Genomic DNA, 27,776 nt, shown 5'->3' with positions numbered 1-27,776 from the left:
ATAACTCCCTGTCTCAGGCTGGGTTCCCCCAGCAACAGACACTGGGCCAAATACTTGAAAGTGAACAGTTTAGTTGGGAGTGATCTCAGGAAACATCAGTAAGAAAGTGGGGAAATGAGACAAGAAAGGAAAGGAAGCCAACAAAGAGGCTGTTAACAAGTAAGCGGAGTTCAGTCCTGCAGTGACTCTGGGAGACAGTGTAGAAAACATCTCAAGAGTTTACCTATCAACTCCTCCACCAGCAGGGCACTGAATGAGGGCTGCTTCTAGGGCACTGATTCCCTAGCTCTGAACTTGCCCTGCAGTCAGGCTGAGTGTGTGCCTGTGGTGGAATGAGGCCTTCAGGCCGAGTCTCAGGCAGTTGCCACAAGCAGCCTGTATGTGTGTGCAGAGGGAATGGGGAGGGGTGCAAATGGCATCGGGCACCCAACTCTCACTGAGCGTTCGCGGTGCAGAGGCCACGTGAGGCACAGCCACGCATAGCCATACAAAGGGCACACAATTACACAATTACTTCCCAATTTTGTAGCTGAGGAGACTGAGGCTTACAAAGGTCAAGAAACTTACCCAGAGTCACACACCTAGCACATCCTGGGGCTGCCAAACATAACTAGTAGAGAAAAGTGATCTTCAGTAAATGGGTATATCTTTTTTTTTTTTTTTTTTTTTTTTTTTTTGAGAGGGAGTCTTACTCTGTCGCTCAGGCTGAAGTGCAATGGCATGATCTTGGCTCACCGCAACCTCTGCCTCCCAGGTTCAAGCGATTCTCCTGCCTCAGCTGCCAAAGTATCTGGGATTACAGGCATCTGCCACCACGCCTGGCTAATGTTTGTATTTTTCTTTTTTTTTTGGTCTGAGAGAGTCTTGCTCTGTCACCCAGGCTGGAGCGCATTGGCACAATCTCAGCTCACTGCAACCTCCGCCACCCAGGTTCAAGTAATTCTCCTGCCTCAGCCTCCCAAGTAGCTGGGATTACAGGCGCCCACCACCACGCCCAGCTAATTTTTGTATTTTTAGTAGAGACAGGGTTTCACCACGTTGGCCAGTCTGGTCTCGAACTCCTGACCTTGTGATCCGCCTGCCTCGGCCTCCCAAAATGTTGGGATTACAGGCGTGAGCCACCGCACCTGGCCAGTAAATGGGTATATCCTTTAACTATTATATAAAAATAGCACAGTCCATGTGAGACTCTGACAGCATGCTCTCCATACTACTTGCCCTGGGATTTTATTTGGGGTTCCCATGACTTCTGGCTTCCTCTCCCTGACTCTTTGGTCACAGTCTTTGTGACTAGGTCCTGAGAGGATGGCTTGCATAGAGCCAGCCTCACGCTCTTCCTCTAAAAATCAGATTTGTCATCACTTATCAGATGAACTTACTGAAAAATAAAGGATAAAAGATCTAAAATGACTCATAAGCAATAGATACCTCATAAATGTTGTAAAAGAACAGATCCGCTGCATCTCAGTATCTTGTAGCAAAAGCAAAGTAACAACTGAAAAGAGAAAAATGAACAATTGAGAGAGGGACAAAGAGCTACCTTAGAGAGTCCCACAAGATATGTTTACATATGGATGTTATATATAGATGGGTGGATGTTTATGTATGTATGTACAGATGTATGTTTATGTATGCATAAAGAAACAGTTACTCACATTTAACATCATCCAGTGTAATGGTGCCCTGTTGACCTCGTTTCTCTACAGCTTTAGCTGACTTATCATCTTTTGCAGCAAGTCTTTTATCTGTCAACCTGTTTTGGAATATAACAGTTTCTAGTAGTGTTTTAATATATTTTAGTTGTATTTAATCTATCCTGAGGTGCAGGAAGCATTTATTAAAAAGTAATAAGAGCCTGAGTGTCATACATGGGTTTTGTTTGATGTAAGATCATTTTGGAATGCTTTTTATTAAACATTTTATTTACTATATTAAGGCAACAGGGATGTTCACTGCCTGATATAAAATGTAAATACAAATACCATCCAAAATAGATCATTTAAATCATCTGTTCTGGTGTACCTATCATTTTCAAATTTTAAAAAACTGTAAAAAGTTGAAGATGTGCTAACAGCCAAGTTAACAGGATACATTTATCGGGACTATCGTAATTCCCACCATAATTCTGAAACAGCACATGTTCTTTCTTTGATGGGTATTCGCATTGCGACCTAGAATAATAGGAATGGTATTTTCGTAGTTTGTAAAGGCTGAAGCCATTCCACTGAGAGATGCTATCAGCAACTCTGGCATGATTGGGAAGTTAATCTACCTGTCTGAAGCTGGACCATCAATTTCTGCAAAGTGAACTGCTTTGCCTTTCTTTCCTTTTTCCTTGACTTCTGCTGCAGGTGTAAAACTGCAATAAAAATGAGATAATTAGGGACTTCACCTTTTCCAGGGGAAAACAAGTCAAATCATATCATAGCTCATAATCTTTGGACTAGCATATATTATCAGCAGAGGCTGAAGATAGATCTGAGACACAGCAGTGTTCAATTCATCTATTTATATATGGAACACTTATCTAGAGAAAAAATTAAAACTTCAGACTTTACATTCAGCCTCTAACCATCAGCAATCTCCAGAATACCACCACACACAGAATATCTGAAAAATATTGTAGTAACTTCGTAAGAAACAGAAAGCTCTTGGTAAGTTTGAAAAGATTATTTATTGAGGCACTTGTTATATGACAAGTGCTTTTAGGCACAATCTCATTTAACCCTCATGGAAACTCTAACACAAAATATGATCACTCTCTTTACATACAAGAAAAATGGAAACTTAAAAAGAAATTAAGTGACTTGACTAAAATAACAGCAACTGGTAAAGTCATGAGCGGTGCCCAGGTTTTTAGCCACAGAGCCAAGTGCTGAGCCACCAGGCAATCCTGCCTCCCAAACAGCAATCTCAGTATTCACTGCTGTGGACTCTTCTAAAGGCCTCAGCCATCTCCATCTCCAGGTAGGTTTCAGGACCTTTTACTTAACTCAGAGTTTCTTAGCATGTTGTACAAGCACTACTAAGCCGTAATGAGTTTGACTAACAAAGGAACCCAATTAAACAACAAACAAATCTATACTGACGATCTACTATGTGTTAGGAATTGCTATGACATTGAAAATAAGATGGTTTCTGATCAGAGCCATTGAACAGACTCTCGAGAGTCTCAGCAAATGACAGAAAAACAGAGAAAAGTGTTTTGAAGACTAACAGGACGAGGTTCCTGCCTTATAAATAGTACATTTTCTGGGAGAACTGTGGTGTCTGCCAAACCCATTGTGGGTTATAACAATGCCACATTGATAACACAATGCCGAAGTTTACCCTCTGCCCAAAGTTATGTGTCCTTCTGTTAAGCTGAGGTGCAGATGCAGTAATAGAAGCACTTCCCCTCAACTTTATTCATTCTCTAAATATGGATATCAATAATGAGAACTTTATTATTTCCTTGGTAAATCCCACAAAGAAATTTTCTTAAATACCTCTCCATGACAGTAATAAAGTCAGCTTGGTACTTTCTTCTTCTTCCAGGAGTTTCTCCAACTGCCTGGCAATATTCATGTTGTAGGTTAGCTACCAAAAGCATGTATATAATATTACCTCAAGGGAATGATTTTTTAAAATTTTTCCACTGTTCTTTTCTTTTTTTTTTTTTTAAGATGACTGGCACCAAGTTGGCCAGTGATGATTTCTAAGCTTTTCATTCTTTCTGGTGCTGCTCTTATCACTGGTCTCCAAGAATTGGGTATTCATGGGGAAGGGTGTGCTAAAATACTGGGGATGGAGGTGTGCAGGGAAAAAGAAATGGAAAAATACCAAATGTTGATGGGAGGATTGCCTGAGCCCAGAAAGTGGAGACTGCAGTGAGCTGAGATCACACCACCGCACTCTAGCCAGCCTAGGTGACAGAGTGAGACCCTGTCTAAAAATAAAATAAAAAAGTGAGGCCGGGCACGGTGGCTCTCGCCTGTAATCCCAACACTTTGGGAGGCTGAGGTAGGCAGATCACCTGAGGTCAGGAGTTTGAGACCAGCCTGACCAACATGGAGAAATCCCATCTCTACTAAAAATACAAAATTAGCCAGGCGTGGTGGCCCATGCCTGTAATCCCAGCTACCTGGGAGGCTGAGGCAGGAGAATTGCTTGAACCCGGGAGGTGGAGGTTGCAGTGAGCCGAGATCATGCCATTTCACTCCAGCCTGGGCAACAAGAGTGAAACTCCATCTCAAAAAAAAAATACTAATAAAATAAAATAAAAAATAAAATCATAAAATCATAGAATTTGGGGGTTATTGGAAGTAAAAAATATCATCTAGTATAATGCTGTCATTTTGCTGATGGAGAACTAGGGCTTGGAGAGGCTGAACCATGTCCCAGTGTTAGAAACTGGTAGATAGTGCCTGCCCTTAGCCAATAGTCTGGCATTTACTGCTAAGCTTTTAGTCTTTATGCTCTGACCTCTGGACACACCTTCTCTACTTCACACTTGTCTGAATGGCTTTCACTTCACTGAAGTCATTCTCTAGCTTGGCTGGTAAGACAGGTTCCACTTTGTGAGTGAGTGCTCTGCCATAGCCCTGAAAGCAGCCTATGCTCATAATGCATTTGGAATCACCAACAAGCAACACTAGTAATAACTGAATTTTTTTTTTTTGAGACTGAGTCTCACTCTGTCACCTAGGCTGGAGTGGCATGATCTCAGCTCACTGCAACCTCTTTATCCCGGGTTCAAGCAATTCTCCTGCCTCAGCCTCCAAAGTAGCTGGGATTACAGGTGCCTGCCACCACATCCTGCTAATTTTTGTATTTTTAGTAGAGACGGGGTTTCACCATGTCGGCCAGGCTGGTCTCAAACTCCTGACCTCAAGTGATCCATCCACCTCGGCCTCCCAAAGTGCTAGGATTACAGGTGTGGGCCACCGCGCCCAGCCAATAATTGCAAATTGCGCTGTGAATTGAACCTCTGATTGGTGCCCAAACCACAGTCTGGGCTAGCTAGCCTATACCCTCCTACTATCTCCAGAGTACAAGGTGGATGTAGTTCCCTAATATTACAATATAATCATGTCATTCCCCTTGCCTTGAAGTAAACAGGAAAGAAATTCATATTTTCTCTCTAGAATCCATCACGTAAATGCAGAGGGCTAGACCACTCTTGGCTTCCACACAAGTTAGACCTCTTTGATGGTTCTCAGAGAGTCTTCTCTCAGGCCATGACGAAAGAGTAGGGTTTCCTTGGTTTTATGTCCTCAGGGGAGTCCATGACCTTGGCAAACATTCAGGCAGACTGCTGGTTCTCTGCCAGCTTTGGAATAGGGGCACTTGAAGCAAGAAGGGAAAGGATAGCAGGTACTATGTCAGAGAGAAAAGTCTGCCTCATGGGCCAACCTAGATGATGCCTGTGAGTAAAGGTATTATCTCTTTACCAAATAAGAAATGGGCATGCATGCTGATGAACTATACCAGCACCCTCATTTACTTCTCACGAGGCATTATTATTTCATTTTATAGATTAAGGAGCTGAGAATTATTGAGGCTAAGTAACTTGACAACTGATAACCATCTAGTCAGGGGCAGAGCTAGAATGTGAACCCAGGTCTCCCTTCAAACCATTCTCCACTGCTCTTCCTTAACTACCTATTAATAAATAATGGCCACCCTTTCCCTGGCATTTCTTGCATGGAGGTTAGGGTATCCTGTTGTATTCTAATAGTCATCCCCATCAGGGTATAATCTGCAAAAGTAAGGCAAGACTTGCCTATGAGTAGGGAGCTAGGTTGTCTCTGAGGGTAAGATTTCCTGTTTCATTTGACCAGGAGAGAGGTCAGGAAGTTCAAGCTGGGGGAGGGGAAAGGGATAATCTTTTCTTGATCTGAGCTTCAGAATACCTAGAAGTCTAGCACTCCTCTTGGCTAGTGGGTATAAAAGTTGGCCTACCCCAGGTGGAAGAGGACTAAAACCTCAGAACTTTCAGGGTCTTAAGTTGATGGGATAAAACTTGATGCCCCTGAGATCAAGATGTTACTTTGTGAAACAGATTGTCTGGATTCAGGACACTCTATTTTCCTCCCCTCTCTCTGGCTACAATTTATTGGTCTCCTTCTAAAGCTCCTTTTCTGAGGCATGTTCCTTCCCTAAATGAGGGCCCTCTCAGAGCTTCACATGGTCATTCTTCTCATTCCCTCTGAATAATTCCATCTACTTCACTAGCACCAATAACACACAAATTTATATTCAAGGCTCAGATCTCTCTGCAGACTTATAAAGTGACACATCAGTCTATTGAACACTGTCAATCAGCTGTCTTAGAGGCATCTCAAACTCAGTCTGTCCAAAATAAACACATTCCCCCTTTACTGTGTATTCCCACCTCCTGTTTCCTCCATCTCAGTAAATAAGTACCACCATCAAACCAGGGGCTCACGCTGGAAAATGGTGTCTTCCTTGATTCCTCCATCACCCTCACCCCTCATGGCTCACTAATCACTAAATTCTTAATCTTTTTAAGCTACTTCCCTCTCTTTCCACTGCCACCATCCTAATTTTAGCCATCTGTCAACTGAGTTTCTGCAACTGCTTCTTAACTGATCTCCTTGCCTCCAGTGTATCTCCCCCCAAACAATTTTCCATCTTTGAGCCAGTCATCTTTCTTTTTTTTTTTTCTTGAGATAGGGTCTCACTGTTGCTTAGGCTGGAGTGCAGTGGTGCCATCATGGTCACTACAGCCTCAACCTCCAGGGCCCAGATGATTCTCCCACTTCAGCCTCTCAAATAGCTGGGACTACAGGTGTGCACCACCATGCCTGGCTAATTTTTGTATTTTTTGGTAGAGATAGGGTTTTGCCATGTTGCCCAGGCTGGTCTCAAACTCTTGAGCTCAGGCCATCTGCCTGCCTCAGTCTCCCAAAGTGCTGGGATTACAAGTGTGAGCCACTGTGCCTGGCCCAGCCACTTTTCTAAGATGTGGTTCTTTTTTTTGTGTGTGTGACAGATTCTAGTTTTGTTGCCCAGGCTGGAGTACAATGGCGTGATTTCAGCTCACTGCAACCTCCGCCTCCTGGGTTCAAGCGATTCTCCTGCCTCAGGCCTTCCAAGTAGTTGGGACTGCAGGCAGGTACCACCATGCCCAGCTAATTTTTGTATTTTCATTAGAGATGGGGTTTTGCCATTTTGGCCAGGCTGGTCTTGAACTCCTGACCTCAGGTATTTCCTCGCCTTGGCCTCCCAAAGTGCTGGGATTACAGGCGTGAGCCACCACACCCGGGCCTAAGATGCAATTCTAATCACAGGTGACTTCTCTGCTTTGATGACTCCCCTGTGCCATCTAAATAAAGTTCCAATTCCTCACCACAGTATGCAAGATCTTTTATAATCTGGCCCTGGTTTAAATCTACTTTGTCTGGGACCATATACCCAGCCTAATGAACCACCTGCAGTCCCCACATTATGGCCCATGCCCTTGCAGGTCTGGGCTTTGCCCATGTTCCTTCTCCCTAGAATGCACTCTCTTCCTCCCCAAATCAAATGGCCCTTTACCTTGCCAATTCCTATTTTTCCTCAGGTCGTAGCTTAGATATCACCTTCCTTGGGAAGCCTTCTCTGTCTCCTCTGTCCACTGGACTTCAGGAAATCCAGGTCCCATATCTGGATCAGGCCGCTCTGGTGAATGCAACTTTCCTCAGCCCTGGTGCCCAGCCCAGTGTAGCAGTGGCAGCAGTTCCTGGTAAGCGAGCCCAAAGCAGAGCAGCAATCCCAGGGAAAAAGAGTTCGGTTCCACAGCACCACTAACAACAGACTCTCCTTTCGATAGTAGCCTGGAAGGGTCTGGTTTCTTTTCAGTAAGAAGGGCAGCATGGATATCCCTGCCTGTACCTCCAGATGCCCAAGCTGTCTGCATTACCTCCTTCCCACCACTCAGTGGAAAAACTGCGGCTCTCTCTTCCGACCCCGACCTCTGATCTTGATCCCAGTCCCACCTTCCTTTCTCTGTTTATTTACTTTTTCTGCCATAACAAAGTCACTCAAGATTTTCCTACCTTTAAATCAAAACTAACAAAAATCCCCAAAACCTTCCCTTAGTCCCAGATCCACTAAAGGCTACTATGTCTTTCTTTCCTTCATTCACTGGTAAACCTACTGATAAGAGTACTCTATTTTGGGCCAGGCACAGTGGCTCACACCTATAATCCCAGCACTTTGGGAGGCCGAGGTGGGCGGATCACCTGAGGTCAGGAGTTTGAGGCCAACCTAGCCAACATTGTGAAAACCTGTCTGTACTAAAAATACAAAAATTAGCCAGCTGTGGTGCCGCGTGCCTATAATTCTAGCTACTCGAGGCTGAGGCAAGAGAACCACTTGAACCCAGGATGGGGAGGTTGCAGTGAGCCGAGATTACACCACTGCACTCTAGCCTGGGGCAACAGAGCAAGACTCCATTTCAAAAAAAAAAAAAAGACAAAACAAACAAAAAAAGCAAGAGTACTCTATTTTGGGGGTTTTGTTTATTTGTTTTTTGAGGCAGGGTCTCACTCTGTTGCCCAGGCTGGAGTGCAGTGGCAGGATCATGGCTCACCACAGCCTCAACTTTCTGGGCTCAAGTGATCCTCCCACCTCAGCCTCCCAAGTATCTGGAACCACAGGCACACACTACCATGCTCAGCTAATTTTGTCCATTTTTGGTAAAGACAGGGTCTTGCTATGTTGCCCAGGCTGGTCTCAAACTCCTGGGTTCAAGCGACCCTCAACCTCAGGCTTTTGAAGTGCTGAGATTACAGGAGTGAGCCACCACACCCAGCTGAGTACTCTATTTTTGCTAGTTTTTCATCTTTATCTCAGATTCTCATCTGTAACCACTGTCATCTGATGTATACCCTACAGCCTTCCTGAAGCTGCTTCTCACCTAGTCCCTACGGATCCCTAACTTGTTAAATCCACAGGCCTTTTTGCAGTGTTTGCCCTCCTCAGAACTCTCCAGCCTGTGACACTGCTGACCCCTCCCTGCCCAATCCTCTTTCTTGGAGAACCTTCTTCTGCCCCTGAGGCCTATGTGTATCAGGGTTTTCCTCTGACCTTTCTAATCATTCTTTCTCTTTCTATTTTTTTTCTTTCACCCAGGCTGGAGTGCAGTGGCACAATCTCAGCTCACTGCAACCTCTACCGCCTGGGTTCAAGCAATTCTCCTGCCTCAGCCTCCTGAGTAGCTGGGATTACAGGCGCCTGCCACTGCACCTGGCTAATTTTTATATTTTTAGTAGAGACGGGGTTTTACCATCTTGGCCAGGCTAGTCTTGAACTCCTGACTTCATGATCCACCACCTAGGCCTCCCAAAGTGCTAGGATTACAGGCGTGAGCCACTGCCCCCAGCCCATTCTTTCTCTGTCTTTGGCCAATTCCTCTTTCTTTGCCTGTCTCCTATTCTTGAGAGCAGTATGAAGATATCTATCAAAGGCTTAAAATGTGTACAATAATTAAGACATATCAAGCCAATTGTAATGTACAAACCTTATTTTAAAGACTGATTGAAACAAACAAAAAATAGCAGACAACAAGGGACATTTGAATACCAACTGACTATAACTGAATATATGATATTAAGGAATTACCATTTGTATTTTTAGGTATATAAATAGTAATTCAGTTGTATCCTCCTCCCCGTTTGTCCCCCTTCTCCTTCTCTTTCCCCTTCTTCTTCTTCTTTTATATATTGGGACTCCCAACCTACATCAGTTGTGTTTTCTAAGATAGTGCTTATTCTTTGAGATACATACTGAAATATTTACAGATGATATGATGCCTGGGATTTGCTTCAAAATAATTGAGGAGTGGGGTAGACAGAGGTATAGATATGAAATTGACTTTAATTTGGTACTTCTTGATGCTGTTAAGGGTTTGTTGGGGTTCATTACACCATCTTCCCTACCTTTATATATTTGAAATCTTCTAATATAAAAAGTTATAATGGGCCAGGCATGGTGGCTCACACCTGTAATCCTAGTACTTTGGGAGGCTGAAGCAGGCAGATTGCTTGAGCTCAGGAGTTCCAGACCAGCCTGGGCAACATGGCAAAACCCCATCTCTACAAAAAAATTAGCTGGGCATGGTGACATGTCCCTGTAGTTTCAGCTATTTGCTGGGGGGCGGCGGGTGGGTGCAGTGGGGGCTGAAGTGGGAGGATCGCTTAAGCCCAGGAGGTCAAGGCTGCACTGAGCTAAGATCATGCCACGGCACTCCAGCCTAGGTGACAAAGTGAGACCCTGTCTCTAAAATTCTAAAATAACATAAAAAGTTTTAAATGTTTACACACACACACACACACACACACGTATTTTGGAGATTGGGTCTCACTCTATCACCCAGGCTGGAGCACAGTGGCGCAATCATGACTCACCACAGCCTCAATCCTCCCACCTCAGCATCCCAAGTAGCTGGGACTACAGGCACATACCACCAGGCCCAGCTAATTAAAAAAAAAAAAAAAAAAAATTTGTGGGAACAGAAGTCTCACTCTGTTGCCCAGGCTGGTCTCAAACTACTGGGCTCAAGCAATCCTCCCACTTCAGCTTACCAAAATGCTAAGATCGCAGGGTGAGCCACCACACCCAGCCTATTTATACTTATTTTTTTAAGTTTTTAAAATAATGCTGCAAGAAAAGTAAAACTGGCAACAAAATCAAACCTGCAAGGCAGGGTACAGTGGCTCACGCCTATAATCCCAGCACTTTGGAAGGCTGAGGCAGGCAGATTGCTTGAGCTCAGGAGTTTGAGACCAGCCTGGGCAACATGGTAAAACCCTGTCTCTACAAAAATACAAAAAATTAGCCAGATGCGGTGGCATCTGCCTGTAGTCCCAGCTACTTGGGAGGCTAAGGGAGAATTGCTTGAGCCTGGGAGGCAGAGGCTGCAGTGAGCCTGGGCAATGGGAGTGAAACGCTGTCTCAAAAAAAAAAAAAGAAAAAAAATCAATCTACAAAGACTTCAGATTTTGGAATTATCAGTCACAAAATGTAAAGTAAATGTAACCAGTATGTTGAAAACACAAAATAAAAATAACTTGGTAACTCTTAACATTGGTGCACTGGTAGTCTTTGGGTATACAACTGTGGTGGAATCTTCACTTTCTGCTTTGTACAGTTATATACTTGTTTTTCAGTATATATGTACAATTTTTTAATGAGGAAAAAGATATGAAATGATGGAAATGCAAAATGTTAAGAGAGTGGTGTGTGTAGAGAGACAGAGAGAGGGGAAAATCAGAAGAAGATTTGGAAAGCTATATATGTATACCATAAGATGTTAACAGTTACTTGCTGGGTGGGACTGTGCTTTGTTTTTGCTTATTAGTATTTTGCAATTTTTTTTTAAGAGACGGGGTCTTGCTATGTTGTTCAGACTGCAGTACAGCGGCTGGTGCTATTCCCAGGTGTGATCATGGCATAATATAACTTCAAATTCCTAGTCTCAAGCAATCCTGTCCCCTCAACCTCCCGACTTACTGGGACTACAGGTACTCACTGATGTTTTTAATACTTTTCCTATTTAGAAAAAAGAAAAGTGTAGCTCACTGCCAACATTCATTTAATTTTACATAAACACCCTCTTTGAGGCTGAAGCTAATCTGACTGATTTTCCACATGAAAATAAAATACAAAACTATTCTTAGAGTTATTTCTCAACAGAACCAACATCAGAATCATCTCAATCATCAGAATCGTCTATTTCAGAAAAATCTTATTTATCAACTGAATCTTTGGCTAACAACTGTTCGAGAATGATGTTAACATCATGTGTAGGAATGCTACGTTTTCCAGGATTTGAAATTTTCAGCGATAGACAATTACTGTATTTTGTAAATGGAAATACCACTAAAAACCGAATGCTATAAACAGAATGTCTTTTGTTTCCAAAGTCAATATACTAGAATGATGAGAAAATAATAAGGAAAGTGAGACATTTCATGGCAAAGTTATCTCGGGGTAAACGCTGTAGCTGCAAGCGCCACTGGCGAGTATTCTCTAAGCAAACAAGAAAACGGTTAAATAGTATGATTTTAAATAATATATTTCATAATTTTTTTAAGTAGGTATTTCCTAGGGTTCTGGCCTCAATCATTCCACTTCCCACTCTAATTTTGCACTTGCCTTTCTCCTAAGGGCCAAACTCCTGCCTACTGGATTCTTAACCTGGGGGTCCTACAGGGCACCTCGAATAGTATGCGTTTAAAAAAATAAGCTTGTTGCCCTTTACCCACTCCACACACTTGCTGGCTCTCCCCACCCCTGCTTATCTTTCCATTCTCCTGCCAGAGCTCATCTGGGTCCTAGTCACCTGCCTCTTGGATTGCTGCATAATTGTCTTGTCTGGCTAGTTCTAATCTTGCCCTGCTAGGTATGAAAGCAGTCACTGAACACGCCTGCTACCTCTGCAGCTTCCATCCCTACCACTGTCTACTCTCAACCACCTCTGCCTCAGCCTTGCCTCTTCACCACCAACTGGAGTAACAAAAGTCTCCAGTAGCACTGTCTCTGACAGAAAAAGCATGTTCCAGCTCAAGAGTCCTCTCTGACTTAGGTTTGAACAGATAGGTTTGAACTAACTATCTGTAACAGATAGGTTTGAACTATCTGTTAAAATTTGTGATGAAGCCAGGTGCGGTGGCTCACGCCTGTAATCCCAGCACTTTGGGAGGCCGAGGTGGGTGGATCACCTGAGGTTGGGAGATAGAGACGAGCCTGACCAACATGGAGAAACCCTGTGTCTACTAAAAATACAAAATTAGCTGGGTGTGGTGGCGCATGCCAGTAATCCCAGCTACTCGGGAGGCTGAGGCAAGAGAATCGCTTGAACCCGGGATGGGGAGGTTGCCGTGAGCCAGGACCGCTCCACTGCACTCCAGCCTGAGCCACAAGAAAGGGACTCCATCTCAAAAAAAAAACAAACAAAAAAAAAAAACAAAAAAAAAACAATTGTGATGGGCTTTGCTCAGACTTTAACAGGGAACCAATACCTGTATTTCCAATGAATCCAAATACCAGCTCTGACCTAAAATATACAAGGGTCTGCCTTCCTCTACCTGAGCAGGTAGATGCCCAGGGTAATCCTGATACTATAAGGCTCACCACATTGAGTTACTTAAACACAGAGCAGCTCTACCAAAAACAGCCTGGCTCACCCCCATCTGTTCTTCATAATAATTCCTTTTCCAACTCCCTTAACGGCCCCCCAGTTTGTGTACTCCACGTAGTCCGGGGTTTGGAGTTTTTTTGTTTTTTTTTTTTTTAGTTATAACTTACACGTAATAAGGTGCATAAATCTTAAAGTGTGCAGCTTGATGAATTTTTTTTAATATGTATATACAATAAAGCTACCACCCAGATCAACATATAGACCATTTCTACCACCTCCGAAGGTTTCCTTATACTGTCTCCCACTGCTACCAGTTGATAACCCCCTAAAGGTGACCACTATTTTTTATTTACTCTTATCATTAAAGTTATTTTTTGCCTATTTGTCAAAACTTTTATACAAATATAATCATGCAGTATTTACATTTTTGTGTCTGGCCTCTTTTGCTCATGTTTTTGTATTATGTCATATAACCTACATTTTAAATCATACCATCACGTAGCTATTCTCCAAAATTAGTGGAAATCAAATCAAACCACAGTTTAAGAACAATTTGGGAACAAACAAAAAGAAACTCTAGTTTATGAATATGAATATTTCACAAATATGAAAGATGATATGAAACTGATAGCTGCAAACTTATTAGTAGGCTCAAACATGAAATAGCACCATTTGGGGTGGGTTGTTAGATTAGCACTGAAAATTAGTTTGAAAAATACTGTCAGCCAGATGCGGTGGCTCACACCTGTAGTCCCAGCACTTTGGGAGGCTTAGGAGGGTGGATCACTTGGGCCCAGGTGTTCGAGACCAGCCTGGGCAACATGGTGAAAAACTGTCTCTACTAAAAATATAAAAAACAAGCTGGGCATGGTGGTGTGAGTACTAGGCTGAGATGGGAGAATCACCTAAGCCTGGGAAGTCAAGGCTGTAGTGAGCCAAGATCATGCCATTGTCCACCAGCCTGGGCAACAGGAGTGAGACTCTATCTCAAAAAAAAAAAAAAAATTGGCACTTAATATTTATACACACATTCTCTTGTGCTTTAACATGTATTTTGACTCCTGTAACTATCTTGTCTGTCTAATCCCAAAGCTATCTCACTGTCTGTCTCACACTCACTGAGGGTGATGTTTCAGGAGCCACTGGACAGAATCTTCTGCGGCAAACCTGAGAAAGAAAACTGAAATTACTGCTTTGAAGTGACGGGTTACTCAGAAATACTGAAATACATATTCTATAAAATGTAAACTTTTGATTTTGACTCTAATAAAATGTTAAGCCTTTGAATTATTTGTTTAATTAACATGAAACATGTCATTATATTTATAATGTAACTATAAACATCTAGTGTAACTATATATGTCTGCTTAGCCAACTCCTTTCCTGACCTCCAGCCCCATTTGTCCAACAGCCCAAGACGTATTAATGTGAACAAGTCATAGCAACCTGAAACACATGGCCAGTTTTGTCATGTTATTTATTTATTTATTTTTGAGATGGAGTCTCTCTCTGTCGCCCAGGCTGGAGCACAGTGGCTCAATCTTGGCTCACTGCAACCTCTGCTTTCCAGATTCCAGCAATTCTCCTGTCTCAGCCTCCCAAGTAGCTGGGATTACAGGTGCCCGCCATCATGCCTGGCTAATTTTTGTATTTTTATTAGAAATAGGATTTCACCATGTTGGCCAGGCTGGTCTCAAACTCCCGACCTCAGGTGATCTGCCCGCCTCAGCCTCCCAAAGTGCTGGGATTACAGGCTTGAGCCACCACACCCAGCCACCAGTTTTGTCACTTCAATGCTGTATATGGGTGAAGGGCAATCCCAGCCACCTGATCACCCAAGTCAGACACCTAGGAGCCAATCTAAACAACTGCTTTTCCCTCTCCCTTCACATCCAATCCCCATATCCTATCAATCCTGTCCAAACATCCTGTCAATCCTCTCTTAAGTATTTCTTAGTCCTTTGCCTTTCTATTTTTACCAACCTGGAGTTAATTCTAACTCTCGCTATTGCTTACTTGTATAATTATCTGTAATCCTACAACTAGTCTTCTAATGGATCACCTGCATCTATTCTTCCTCTGCTTGAATCTAGCAGATTCTTTGAACATGCTCAATAAATATTTGTTGAGTACCTACTGAAGAAGTTCTGTAGCTGGCTCCAGAGACCTGAGGATGAATAAGATAGTTCCTGCCACTGAGGAGCTTACTATCTAGTTGAGGGAGACAGCGAGCACATGAAAAGGGCTTTGGCATTAGACAAATCTTGGTTCAAACTATCAGTTCTGCTACTTACTGGCTGTATGACTTTGGTTCAGTTGCTTAATCTCCCTGAGCCTTGTTTCTTCATCTATAAAATGAGGACATTAATGTTCACTTTCCACAGTTGTTTTAAGAATTGGAAAAATATGCAAATGTCTGGCACACAATCAGTGCACAACAGATAGTGTCTAGTATTATTAATTTAGCTATACACTTGTAAGAGTCAGTGTCTTCTTTAATAGAGATTAGAATCAGTTTTTTCTAATTTAGTAATTTTACCTTGTGAGATTCACCATCTATTGCAGCAGATATAATATGGTCCCATTAATGTAAACTATATTTCTCTAACTCAAAAAGGCAATTTTATAATTAAAAACATGGACTCTGTAAATCAAACAGACCTACATTTAAATAATCTTAGTCACCTCTGAGCTGTGTGATTGGGCTAAGTCACTTAATTTTCCTCAAGTCGCTGAACCCTTTGAAACCTCAGTTTCTTCATCTGTAAATCGGTTAACATGCAGCTGTTTCAAAGAGTTGGTAAACATTAGCACAGTGTCTGGTCCATGTGAAGCAGCTGGTAAGCGTTCAGAGAAAGGCTGTTCACTGAAATGACTGTCTCCTTCCAGATGGCAAAGGTTCAGTGGGTATTTATTCTCTATACTCTTCTGTTGCTTTTTTTTTCCCCCAGGCACATGTAATTTTTATAAAAACTCTAATAAAGTGTTGTTAAATTTTACCTTCTGAATTCAAGAGTTCTGGTTTCATCTTTCCAGTACCACATCCCTAATCGTAATCCCAACTGCTGTAAAACGAAATGATTGCAGCAAAAATAATTAAAAGCTCAATTTACAATCCACATGCCACAATAAACCTTTAACAATAATTCCTACTTACTAACACATCTTTTAAGTAATAAAAAGGAAACAAAAAACAATGGTTCCTACTAGTCAGTCCCTCGTTACACTTTCAATAAGAGTGTAGAATCCTAAAGCGTTAAACTTGAAGCTAGGATTTTATCGCTTTGATTGATTTTAGGTGTGGTTTCAGTAGAACGGCAGGAAGGAGGGAGAGGGAGAAAGGAAGGGAGGAAAGTAGGAAAAGAGGAAAGAAGCAGCGAAGGAAGGGAAGGGCGAAAGATAGGAAGGAAATTGGGACTACATATAGCTCATCATAGCAATCTACCAATTAATTGAAATTCAGACAATAAACTGATGCCCAGGACAGCCTCAAATGTCTGGTTCTGGAGACTTCCGGGCTCCAACACTGAGCCTGCCCTTTACAGGCAGTGGCAAAAAGTTAAGTACACCCTTTTCACCGTGGAAGCTAGCACCCACCAGCCTTTCTACCCAGACCGGGGCTGCTTCCCCCGCAGTAGGTCTCCCTATTTTGCAACCAACCAATTAGAGGTGGTGAGGTGGGATTTCGTAAATATCTAACTACCTGCGCAGGGAGCCAGAATTCAATTCTGACCATCTGTCAAATACACCAGAGTTTTTTTTTTTTCTAGGCAAATATGGCCAGGTGTCTTTGAGAACCGCCAGCCCGGGGCGAAGGCGACGACCCGCCTCTGGAGGAGGGCGAGGGGCGCGGCGCCGGTTCGGGGCAGCAGGGCCCGCCTTGCGCCCAGCCCGGGTATGGGGGCGACCAAGGCTGCACTTACATCCATCAAGTAAGGGGTCTGCCCACCTAACCGCTTCCTCCTCGCATAAAACTCGGGCACCCGGTACATGGCCTCGCCCTGGCAGCCATACGGCGTCGCCGAGGATACCGCCCGCAGGCGCCTGCACACGGCTGCCCGGGGCGCGGAGCGGGGCGGGGCGTCGCTTCCGTCCTAGGCCGCGCGGGCTGCGGCCGCACCCAGGCTTCTCCAGCGATTTCCAAAGCCCAGCCTGGTGCCCCGTTTCCCAGTCTTAAAAGCCGTGGCGACGTATTGGCCTATCCATTGTAAAGCCGCCCAGGGCATAATTCTTCATGGCATTCCAACCGTGAACTTCATGAAGTTATTCACTTTACTGTTTTAATTGGAGTAACTACATTCAGTCCTATAGGGAAGAAAGATCCATTTCTTCCTAACTTTCATGATTAGCACTATTATTAAGTTCAAATCCAGGATGAACCTAGGTTGATGGGGAGAGCAGGGTTGAGGTGGGGAAGCAGGGTAGCCTCGTGGAAGAGAACATGGGTACGGAAATAAGGTTTTCACAACAGTTGTGCTGCTTAACAAGCTGTGGAATCTAGGACAAGACTATTCTGATCTTTCTTCTGAAAACACCAAATCAGGGGTTATGTGGATTTTTGGAGTGGTGTGTGTAAAGCACCAGTCTTAAGTACTCAAAATTAGTGTTGCTCAAAAACAAAGAACCTTGCTTAGTGTCAATGGGTATTCAACTGATATTTTTACATTTATACTTTTCAAATCATGTGTCTTGTAATTCCTTCTTGCAACAGAGTTGATAATGCTGATTCTGGCTGATTTTTTTTCCTCCCAGCTCTAAGTGAGCAATGCTAGATGATGCAACATGATTGGGAATGCCTAGTATATTCTTTTGTATCACCACAGCTTAATTGGCATGAGAGGCTCATAAGTAGTGGATATATACTCCCATAAACTTTTAAGTTATGTCAGTAGTCATCCCACTGCTTCTTCTATTCCCACCCTCCCAGTCTCACTACTTGGTAATACACAATCACTGGCTACAGTGATTAAATAGTAATCATCTAGATTCATGTTCTGCTCACTTGAGTCCATTCTGGCAGCTGTTCAGTTGGTCCAGGTATATGGAAACCCACCTATATACTGGCTGCAGGCAAGGCTTTCTTACTACAAGATGACACGCTTGAAAAGGAGACTATCCCATATGCCAAGAGCTTTTCACCAAGTAGCAAACATAACTTGGGGTGGACAGGACAGGGAAATAATGAGGTAAAGCTCCAGAAAAGATGCAGACAGACCAAGGAATCTGGATGGCATCCAATCACTACATAATCATTACCGGGAAGACCACACTAGTGGTCAGTAAACCTCTTCAGTTCATCCCAATAATGTGTGGAGAAGTGCTGATAGAAAACTTAAGATCTATATATCTTATCACAGAATAAACTTAGGCTGTCTAATGTACAAAACTTAGGTAAAAATAAAAGTTGAGAGCCCAAAACAATAACTACTTAAAAATTAAAGGAGAAGTTATTTCGCATGTGATAGAGGGACATAATATTTAAAGGAAAGTTTCAGTAACTCTGAAGGGACAATCTTATACTTCTCTATCACTTTACCCCAAACAAAAGGAGGAAGAAAAGATTGTTTTTACATCTCTTAATCATTACAGTACTTATTTTAAAAAGTGACCCACCCATTTCCTAAGGTACATTTTTCACCAGTTAGGTTTCTTTTTAAATGACATTAGAAACTCACAACCAAAACTGGAAATATGATTTTCCCTGTAAAGAAGAATAAACACAATTGATGATATTTAGTAGGGATGAAGGTAACTTCTAAATATTTGATAACTCCAAGTGTCCTGTGAAGGAATTTTTTTTTTCCTAATTAAGAGAAACTTAAGGTCATATAACTATCTAAGAGCATATAGTATATAACTAAATTGCTGATCCCAGATTTTAGGTCCAAGACATTAACTGAATATAATTCATGCTAATTCTATAAAAAAGATAATGGACAGGTTTTTTTGTTTGTTTGTTTTGAGACGGAGTCTCGGTCTGTCGCCCCGGCTGGAGTGCAGTGGCATGATCTCGGCTCACTGCAAACTCCGCCTCCCGGGTTCACGCCATTCTGCCTCAGTCTCCTGAGTAGCTGGGACTACAGGAGCCCCCACCACGCCCGGCTTATTTTTTGTATTTTTTAGCAGAGACGGGGTTTCACCGTGTTAGCCAGGATGGTCTCGATCTCCTGACCTCATGATCCGCCCGCCTCGGCCTCCCAAAGTGCTGGGATTACAGGCGTGAGCCACCGCGCCCGGCCAATGGACAGGTTTTTATAGTGTTGTAATTCTACCTTAAAAAAATTAACTTTCCACAGAAGAAAACAGCAATGCAAAATTTTGAATTAACAACTCCATTTTTAAAAAATTATTTTTTTTTTCTGACATTATACATCTGGAGATGGCAGCTCCTGTTTTTTTGTTTGTTCATTTGTTTTGTTTTGAGACAGGGTCTCACTCTGTCGTCCGGGCTGGAATACGGTAGTGCGATCTCCGCTCACTGCAACCTCCGCCTCCCGGGCTCAAGCGATTCTCCCACCTCAGCCTCTTGAGTAGCTGGGACTACAGGGGCACGCCACCATGCCTGGCTGATTTTCGTATTTTTAGTAGAGACAGGGTTTCACCATGTTGGCCAGGCTGGTCTCGAACTCCTGACTTCAAGTGATCTGCCCATTTCGGCCTCCCAAAGTGCTGGGATTATAGGCGTGAGCCACCGCACCAGCAGCTCCATTTTTGATTGCTTATTTACTAAACCTTCAATTCACAGACAACCTAATGTACACTGAAAGAAGGGGAAGAAAGGGCCTATGACATCTTGGTATGTTCTAAGGGAAAGACATTTTAACATTAAGCATCACCCTATTAAATTTCAGAAATGCATATACCCTAAAATATTTCCATTTCAAAAGCTACATCAAGGCTGGGTACGGTGGCTCAGGCCTGTAATCCCAGCACTTTGGGAGGCTGAGGCGGGCTGATGACCTGAGGTCAGGAATTCAAGACCAGCCTGGCCAACATGGTGAAACCCCGTCTCTACTAAAAATACAAAAATTAGCCAGTCGTGGTGGTGGGTGCCTATAATTCCAGCAACTCCGGAGGCTGAGGCGGGAGAATTGCTTGAACCCAGGAGGCGGAGGTTGCAGTAAACCGAGATTGCTCCACTGCACTCCAGCCTGGGCGACAGAAGGAGACTCCAACTCAAAAAAAAAAATAAAAAGCTTTATCAAGAATAAACACTGGGGCCAGGCATAGTGGGTCAGGCCTGTAATCCCAGTACTTTGGGAAGCCAAGGCGGGCAGATAACCTGAGGTCAGGAGTTCCAGACCAGCCTGGCCAACACGGTGAAACCCTCTCTACTAAAAATACAAAAATTAGCCGGGTGTGGTGGCGTGCGCCTGTAATCCCAGCTACTCGGAAGGCTGAGGCAGGAGAATTGCAGAGGTTGCAGGGAGCCGAGGAGGCCCCACTGCACTCTAGCCTGAGCAACAGAGTGAGACTCTGTCTCACAAAACAAAACAAAACTGGGCTTTTTCTAAAGATCCAAAATTTTCCTCAAGGAATTAAATTCTGCTCCTAATTCTGTAACTAATTCAGAAGTTTATTCACACCTATTTATACATTACACAATTGAATATTCCTGCTTCTAAATCCAAACATATATATTCCCTTAACAGTTGTGACATACGGATGTGAGATATTTTTAAACTTCAATTTAAATCGTGTTCAAAAGCAAGAGTAGCATGCCTCACAACACAACCTTTATAAACTACATTCAGTTAAAAGTAAGAATATGTTATAGGTCCACTATTGGAAAATCATAAAAATAGATTTTCTGATTTCATCTAGATAGCCAGGTTGTATTCCTGTTTAAGATTATACATAAAAAAGAAATACTCATTAAGTCTCCATTACATATTGAATGGGTAACATAATATTACACATACATGTTAAATTAACAGTTGTAAATTGTACTAAGATCTCCTAATGTACAAGTTTTAATGCATTTTCATTATACATATCAAATCAATACTATAAAAAATTTAAAGTGAGTTTGTTTTGAAATTTCACACATCTCAAATACTGTAAACAACCAGTTATGTCTTCGACAGGTGTCTATATTTGTTCCCTCAAAACAGGGACAACTATGTTAATCAAACATTCAGATAAGAATTTCAGGTAAGTGGGTTGGCGCGTGGCTCACGCCTGTAATCCCAGCACTTGGGGAGGCCAAGGCGGGCGGATCGCCTGAGGTCGGGAGTTCCAGACCAGCCTGAGAAACATGGAGAAACCCCATCTCTACTAAAAATACAAAATTAGCCGGGTGTGGTGGTGCATGCCTGTAATCCCAGCTACTCGGTAGGCTGAGGCAGGAGAATCGCTTGAACCCGGGAGGCGGCGGTTGAAGTGAGCCGAGATCAAGCCATTGCACTCCAGCCTGGGCAACAAGAGTGAAATTCCGTCTCAAAAAAAAAAAAAAAAGAATTTCAGATAAGTGCCTGTCGGAGAATCCTTAAACTGTAATTTAGCCCCATCCTAACATCAAGTACTTTTTCCACTGTTACTTGACTATGGCTGATCTAACATCTGCTAAGGAGTTCCCAGGAGTTATCAGGTTACAAGTTTCAACTGACCCCTGGAAAGTGAATGGCTACTTTGGTGGCTTTATCTTGGTAATATGCAAATCTTGGTAAATTTGAAAAGAGAGAATTAAATAAGAAACACTCTCAAGAATGCTCAAGAATGTAAAACTCAAGAATTTGAGTTTTACAAATTACTTTTCAAAATAGAAAATGAAGTATCTGCCCAGATTGATGTTAGTATTATAGCAAGCTACCGGAGGTCAGGCCGTAGGATCAAAAACTACCAATGGTCATTTTCTGATACTTTAGAAACTAATCTCTTAAGTGAGGTCTAAAATGAGTCATACCAAACTGCATTTAGAGAAGGACTCCATTATATTTTGAAGTTAGACCAAGGAATGAACACTTTCAACAAATAAAGGACTAATAAAAGGGTAACAGAATGGGTATTATCTTGGTAAAACTCACAGTAAACGTCACTCTAAAGCTACAATTAACCTGATTTTGTAGTACCATAGTAGTTTGTCACATATTTATGCCTGTAGTCCATGAAACACCCTTAAATGCTCATTGCTGAAAAATTTCCACCAATGTGACACCAGCACTGATAAATTGGAGTTATCTTTAGCTTTTCAGAGTATAAAAAGCAGTTTCCTTTAAAAAAAAAAAAAAGGTTTTTATTTTGAAGCAATTTCACTGTTGGCTATTTATCTTCCTCCCCCCTACCCAAATGAGGCTTGCTAAAAAGGAAAAAAAAAAAAACACCTTATGTGTACTTAAGAGTCAACTCTTGTATGAAAGGGTCATTACCAAAGGCCAGTATTCTTGGGCTAACTTCTTACCTAGTTTTAAAATTATTACTCATTCCATTATTCATAAAATTAATCTCTCTGAATGACATAGATGGGTCCACTACTAAATTGAAGATAAAGCTTTCATAACTATTGTCTTATGAGCAGCATGAAGCAAACCTGTATCATGTGGAAAGATATCAAAACGTCTATGTGCAGTAAAAACATCAGGTTAACTATGCATTTTCCTATTGGTTTTACTGAATTTCTCTCAAGTTCTCCTTAAAGAGAGTAAGAAAAGAGTAGTCATGTCATTTCACTAAAAAATAAAAATGAATTCCTTTCTCTGAAGGATGTGAATTTTAAATCCTTTGGTGATCCACTATCCAGGATAGTGGATCACCAAAGGGTTGCAATATTCTTATCTATAACAATCTCAAATTGGATATGGAGGAAAATGGACAAGTTGTATATTAACAAAATACAAGACTATCTAGTACAGTTTGCCTTTTAAAAAAGAAATCTATCTTAGTGATTTAAGGCAAGTATTGCAAAAACGTTATGATCCCCAAACCAGAAAAAAATAATAATAATTATGTTTCCCTACCCAAGTAATTCTAACTGCGGGAAACATGTTATTAGAATTTGCCATAAGCTCGGAAGTTGAGCTGTTTTACTAGAAAATTAAACAAGTTTGACTAAATTTATACTCACTATTAAGTCACTTGAAAGCTTGTCTGCTGTCTCTTGTTTCAGGCTCCTGTATGTCACAAAATTAATTTGTTTCCATATTTCCTTTGGCAATTATAAGACAACTTCTGCCCAGCTTTTGTTAAAGGCTCATTTTACACTTAACCCCAGAATATAGCTCATATTTTCCTGGAATATTCAGGTGAATTTTCATTTGGACACTTAAGTTGTAGGAGTGTGAGTACACTAGGAAGACCCCAAGTCAGGTTTCTGTATTTAAGGGTGGGTGAAGTTTACCCAGATTCTTCTCCCCTTAAGTTGTTGGAATTCAAGGCAGCACCCTCATCTGGGAATTAAACAAGATTGGTTAGATAAATTTCACATCATACTAACATCTTAAAAGACGAATATGGGTAAAATATAAAGGAAGGAAAATTGAAAACTCCAAGACAGTAACTTTGAGTTCAATTTCAGCTTTACTTTACATTTGCATTTATGCATTTGTTTGCAAAAAGTATACCTGTCCTTAACATTACTGCAATGTTCAGTTTAGTTTTAAAGTAGTACATAAAAACAAACAATTTAAGCTCCTATATATTTTACTGTTTCCAAGCTTCTACAGAACAGGTGTGCAAACTTAAGGTTTCTCATCTCAAACAAATCTCCATGCACGAACTAATAAAAAATGCTCAAGTCAGCAAACACGCAAAATGCATTAAAGAGAAACCTCGAATAATGTTTTTAAAAAACAAACTTTGGAACTTTTATAATTAAACTAAGTTGTTGCACCTCTCCTTTCATTTGCATATACCAAAGACTTCCAACAATAGATCTCGTACTTGGCACAAGGACATTTCAAACAAACAGACAAACAAACAAACAAACAAACAAAAGACAGAGAGAGAAAGGCAAAGAGGTTTACGCTGACTTGAGTGCAAGCTTAGTCCACTTCTTCGATGGTGGGTCCCCCGGAGGCTCCTGAACCGCCGCCGCCGCTGCCGCCGCCAGGACCACCTTGGTAAAGTTTGCTGATGATGGGGTTGCAAACTCTTTCGAGCTCTTTCTGCTTGTGTTCATACTCATCTTTCTCTGCCATCTGGTTTCGGTCGAGCCAGTTGATCACCTCCTGACACTTGTCGAGGATCTTGTTTTTGTCCTGCTCGCTAATCTTGCCTCTCAGTTTCTCGTCTTCCACCGTCTGCTTGATGTTGTAGGTATAGGACTCCAGGGCGTTTTTGGCCGCGACTCGGTCGCGATTCGCCTCATCTTCCGATTTGTACCGCTCCGCCTCCTGCACCATCCGGTCAATGTCGTCCTTGCTCAGACGACCTTTGTCATTGGTGATGGTGATTTTGTTTTCCTTACCGGTGCTCTTGTCGGCGGCGGTAACGTTAAGGATGCCATTGGCGTCAATGTCGAAGGTAACCTCGATTTGGGGGACACCGCGAGGCGCAGGGGGAATCCCGGTCAGGTCGAACTTGCCCAGCAGGTTATTGTCCTTGGTCATGGCCCGTTCGCCCTCGTATACCTGCACCAGTACGCTGCTCTGGTTGTCCGAGTAGGTGGTGAAGGTCTGCGTCTGCTTGGTGGGGATCGTGGTGTTCCTCTTGATGAGTGGGGTCATGACACCGCCAGCTGTCTCGATGCCCAGCGACAACGGGGTCACGTCGAGTAGCAGCAGGTCCTGCACATTCTCTGATTTGTCGCCGATGAGGATGGCCGCCTGCACCGCGGCGCCATAGGCCACCGCCTCGTCGGGGTTGATGCTCTTGTTCAGCTCCTTGCCGTTGAAGAAATCCTGCAGCAGCTTCTGGATCTTGGGGATACGAGTGGAGCCGCCCACCAGCACGATCTCCTGGATCTGGCCCTTGTCCAGCTTGGCGTCGCGCAGCGCCTTCTCCACCGGCTCCAGGGTCCCGCGAAAGAGGTCGGCATTGAGCTCCTCGAAGCGGGCGCGCGTGATGGACGTATAGAAGTCCACGCCCTCGTAGAGCGAGTCGATCTCGATGCTCGCCTGCGTGGACGAGCTCAGGGTGCGCTTGGCGCGCTCGCAAGCGGTGCGCAGCCGCCTCACGGCGCGCTTGTTGGGCCCAATGTCCTTCTTGTGCTTGCGCTTGAACTCCTCCGCCAGGTGGCTCACCATGCGGTTGTCGAAGTCCTCACCGCCCAGGTGGGTGTCACCGGCCGTGGACTTCACCTCGAAGATGCCATCCTCGATGGTCAGGATGGACACGTCGAAAGTGCCACCGCCCAGGTCAAAGATGAGCACGTTCTTCTCGCCGCCCACGCAGCCCTTCTTGTCCAGGCCGTAGGCGATGGCCGCCGCCGTGGGCTCGTTGATGATGCGCAGCACATTGAGCCCCGTGATGGTGCCTGCGTCCTTGGTGGCCTGGCGCTGCGAGTCGTTGAAATAAGCCGGGACCGTTATGACCGCGCTGTGCACCTTGCCCCCCAGGTAGGCTTCCGCGATCTCCTTCATCTTCGTGAGGACCATGGAGGATATCTCCTCTGGGAAGAAGGTCTTGGTCTCCCCCTTGTACTCTACTTGCACTTTGGGCTTGCCTCCCTCGCTCACCACCCGGAACGGCCAGTGTTTCATATCCGACTGCACTGTGGCATCCTCGAACTTCCGTCCAATCAGCCTCTTGGCGTCGAAGATGGTGTTGGTGGGGTTCATGGCCACCTGGTTCTTGGCGGCGTCGCCGATGAGGCGCTCGGTGTCCGTGAAGGCCACGTAGCTGGGGGTGGTGCGATTGCCTTGGTCGTTGGCGATGATCTCCACCTTGCCATGTTGGAAGACCCCCACGCACGAATAGGTGGTGCCCAGGTCGATGCCGATAGCTGGGCCACGGGCAGACATCCTGACTGAAAGGCGAGCGACGTTAGGACGGGAAAACCAGGGAGATGAACTCCGCGGAGTCAACTAACGGCCACCTCGAACCAACCACCACGGGCACTACCAGCAACTCAGCTCCCCACGCCCAGTTCCCGGTTCTTATAGCCGCCTCTGGGAACTCCCAGACCCAATCCGCTCCCGGGACCGCCCTCACAAACTCTTCCAGCTCCACCACAGGCTTGCCTAGGTCGGAATGACTGGCCCGTGATCCAACAGATTTCAAGTTGGACGAGGGGCGGGACTCCGGCCCCCGCCAGGAGACAGAGGGGCGGCCGTTATGTAAATGAGGTTCCTCCCTGACTCTCGGCCGCCAGGCCGTGGCGCCTCGCGCGCCTCCTGCCGCTGGCTGGCGTTAGGCGCGCGCTCCCAGAGCCAGGTGTACGCGCTTTTTCGCGGTCTTTGCCCTAGCCGACGTGCATCGGATTGGCAGGGCACGCGGCCAATGAGCAGTGCGGACTGAGGCGCGGCACGGAGAGGAGGCGTGGAAGGGGATCCCGGTGAGGAGAGCCTCTGGGAGAGTTCGCTCAATTCCTGAGGTTTTAAATGTAGTTCACTGCTAGGGTGTCGACTCACTGAGCACGCAGGGGCGGAGGAATTCATTCTGAGTTGGTTGCACCGAAGAAATAAAGCTCGAGCAGCTTGTTTTCCCTGGCGCCGTCCAAGGGGAGGGAATAGGGAATTGGAGTGGCTGGGGTGGGGGGTGAGGGCGGATACCTTGGACGGGGATTAAAGAAAAAGTCTGAACCGGCGGTCGGCCTCCTGGGATTTTATGGTGGGTGCTTCGCTGCGTCTCTGGTTGTGAGCGCTCGATTAAAACTGCCAGGCTGGGGCCGGGCGCAGTGGCTAACGCCTGTAATCCCAGCACTTGGGAGGCCGAGGCGGCCGGATCACGACGTTAAGACATCGAGACCATCCTGGCCAACATGGTGAAAGCCCGTCTCTACTAAAGATACAAAAATTAGCTGGGCGTGGTGGCGCGTGCCTGTAGTCCCAGCTACTCGGGAGGCTGAGGCAGGAGAATCGCTTGAACCCGGGAGGTGGAGGTTGCAGTGAGCCAAGATCACGCCACTACACTCCAGCCTGGGCGACTGAGCGAGACTCCGTCTCAAAAAAAACAAAAAAACAAAAAAAACCCCGCTGCCTGGCGGGCGGAGAGAACCTGAGCCCAGGGCGAGGCCGACCGTTTTCCCGCGCCGCGTGAGGGCGGCTGGCGGGACGGCAGACAGGGGTGTGGCGGCGACTTGTCCTCCGAGGAGCCTGCATTTAAACCCTTCCTGCCTCACTCTTCCTTTTTCCTGTTTGTCCTGCCGCTTTAAACTCTGGTTTCGCCTTCCTGTTCATTCCATTGCTTATTTTAGGTCGCAAGTGCTTTATCCAGTGCTTTGAGTTTTTGACTGGAAAACCCATAATATAATCAGTCAAAACCCACACGTTGAAACACCATAAAGTCACCCAGTCTCGGTCACCCTGGCACACACGGGGTTGTGATCGTGACCTAGTCATGTTTCTAACTCCGCTCAATGGAATGGAATGATTTTCTTTGGCTGTGCTGAGGTTAATATTGGAGGCATAAACCCTCCAAGAAGGTAGATGAAAAGGAGCGCGATTCACTTCCTTCTGTTTAACAGGAATGTGAGGACAGGTCTGGAAAATACCCTGGCACCAGGTAATAATCTGTAGAATCAGGCTCCCATATAAATGGGCTCCTGGAC

General features: G+C 44.2%; 2 protein-coding genes across 5 annotated transcripts in view; both read right to left on the bottom strand.

Moving 5' to 3' along the window:
* The window catches only part of PPP1R36 (protein phosphatase 1 regulatory subunit 36), a 39,350-nt gene extending 22,074 nt beyond the window's left edge, over window positions 1-17,276 (bottom strand). Inside the window, exons 1-6 of one of the 4 annotated variants that reach the window (XM_055362060.2) lie at window positions 17,053-17,276; window positions 16,130-16,194; window positions 14,249-14,296; window positions 2,273-2,359; window positions 1,656-1,753; window positions 1,429-1,495 (exon numbers count right to left, since the gene is read on the bottom strand). In XM_055362060.2, coding sequence (XP_055218035.1) covers window positions 1,429-1,495; window positions 1,656-1,753; window positions 2,273-2,359; window positions 14,249-14,296; window positions 16,130-16,194; window positions 17,053-17,121 — 434 coding nt within the window. In that variant the 5' untranslated portion in view covers window positions 17,122-17,276. Of the gene's footprint in view, window positions 1-1,428; window positions 1,496-1,655; window positions 1,754-2,272; window positions 2,360-14,248; window positions 14,297-16,129; window positions 16,195-16,832 lie in introns of all 4 variants that reach the window. The other 3 variants (XM_004055297.3, XM_055362061.2, XM_055362058.2) reach the window with 3 other exon arrangements.
* Window positions 17,277-23,625: 6,349 nt separating this feature from the next.
* HSPA2 (heat shock protein family A (Hsp70) member 2) lies at window positions 23,626-26,399 on the bottom strand. The gene is made up of 2 exons (XM_055362046.2): window positions 26,248-26,399; window positions 23,626-26,033 (listed from the first exon to the last, which is right to left on the bottom strand). The coding sequence occupies exon 2, from the start codon at window positions 26,026-26,028 to the stop codon at window positions 24,109-24,111; it is 1,920 nt and encodes a 639-aa protein (XP_055218021.1). The 5' UTR covers window positions 26,029-26,033; window positions 26,248-26,399; the 3' UTR covers window positions 23,626-24,108.
* Between the last annotated feature and the right edge of the window lie 1,377 nt (window positions 26,400-27,776).

The sequence above is a fragment of the Gorilla gorilla genome, chromosome 15 (assembly GCF_029281585.2).
Source record: "Gorilla gorilla gorilla isolate KB3781 chromosome 15, NHGRI_mGorGor1-v2.1_pri, whole genome shotgun sequence".
NCBI lineage: Eukaryota > Metazoa > Chordata > Mammalia > Primates > Hominidae > Gorilla > Gorilla gorilla.
Note: the sequence above shows the minus strand (reverse complement) of the source record. Positions and strands in the feature narration are given on the sequence as shown.

Coding starts and splice junctions, on each gene's coding strand:
- HSPA2 (XM_055362046.2), bottom strand. CDS start 26,028: ATGTCTGCCCGTGGCCCAGCTATCGGCATCGACCTGGGCACCACCTAT.